This window comes from Bison bison, unplaced genomic scaffold (assembly GCF_000754665.1).
Source record: "Bison bison bison isolate TAMUID 2011002044 unplaced genomic scaffold, Bison_UMD1.0 scf7180017864492, whole genome shotgun sequence".
In the NCBI taxonomy this organism is placed as follows: Eukaryota; Metazoa; Chordata; class Mammalia; order Artiodactyla; family Bovidae; genus Bison; species Bison bison.
In genome coordinates this window covers 5,629,144-5,629,844 of record NW_011495051.1, presented here as the reverse complement: position 1 = coordinate 5,629,844, position 701 = coordinate 5,629,144, and the positions used below count along the sequence as shown (strand labels likewise).

Sequence of the window (701 nt, the reverse complement as noted above, 5' to 3'; positions counted from 1 at the left end):
TGGAATTAACGTATACACATTACTGTATATGAACAGGTAAACAACAATGACCTACTGTATAGCATAGGGAACTATATTCAATTCTTTGATATAACCTATAATGAAAAAGAATCTGAAAAAATATATATTCTTTTATATATATGAGACTTTTATATATATATATAAGTATCCATATATATATATACTTTTCCAGATTCTTTTCCATTTCATATATATATATATATAGCTGAATCTCTTCACTGTACACCTGAAACTAACACAACATTGTAAATCAGCTGTATTGCAATAAAAAATAAAAAATAGTACCTCTTTGATCTTCAAATTAAGTTGAATACTACATACCACACACACATACTCTATACACACATGGCACCTGAGGCAGACACACGCACACTACAAACCTACCAAGATGACGGCTGATACGGGTCCTAAGAAACTCGAGATAAACCCTTTCTCTGTGTTGATCCAGCAACTGAAAAACAGAAAGCAACAGTGGCAGCATTTTGAAAGGTAATGGAATACAATACATGATCTGCAATAGAGAATATTTATATAGGACTTTTTGGGCTTCCCAGTGGCTCACTGGTAAAGAATCCATCTTCTATGCAAGGAAATGCAGGAGATGTGGGTCCAGTCCCTGGGTGGGGAAGAGCCCCTGGAGAAGGGTATGGCAACCCACTCCAGTATTCTAGCCTGGAGAG

At 35.8% G+C, this 701-nt stretch overlaps 1 protein-coding gene across 1 annotated transcript in view; it reads right to left on the bottom strand.

Moving 5' to 3' along the window:
- The window catches only part of LOC104979744 (EGF-like module-containing mucin-like hormone receptor-like 4), a 15,900-nt gene that overhangs the window by 9,627 nt on the left and 5,572 nt on the right, over positions 1 to 701 (bottom strand). The window contains exon 3 of the mRNA XM_010828256.1: positions 406 to 472. Coding sequence (XP_010826558.1) covers positions 406 to 472 — 67 coding nt within the window. The remainder of the gene's footprint in view (positions 1 to 405; positions 473 to 701) is intronic.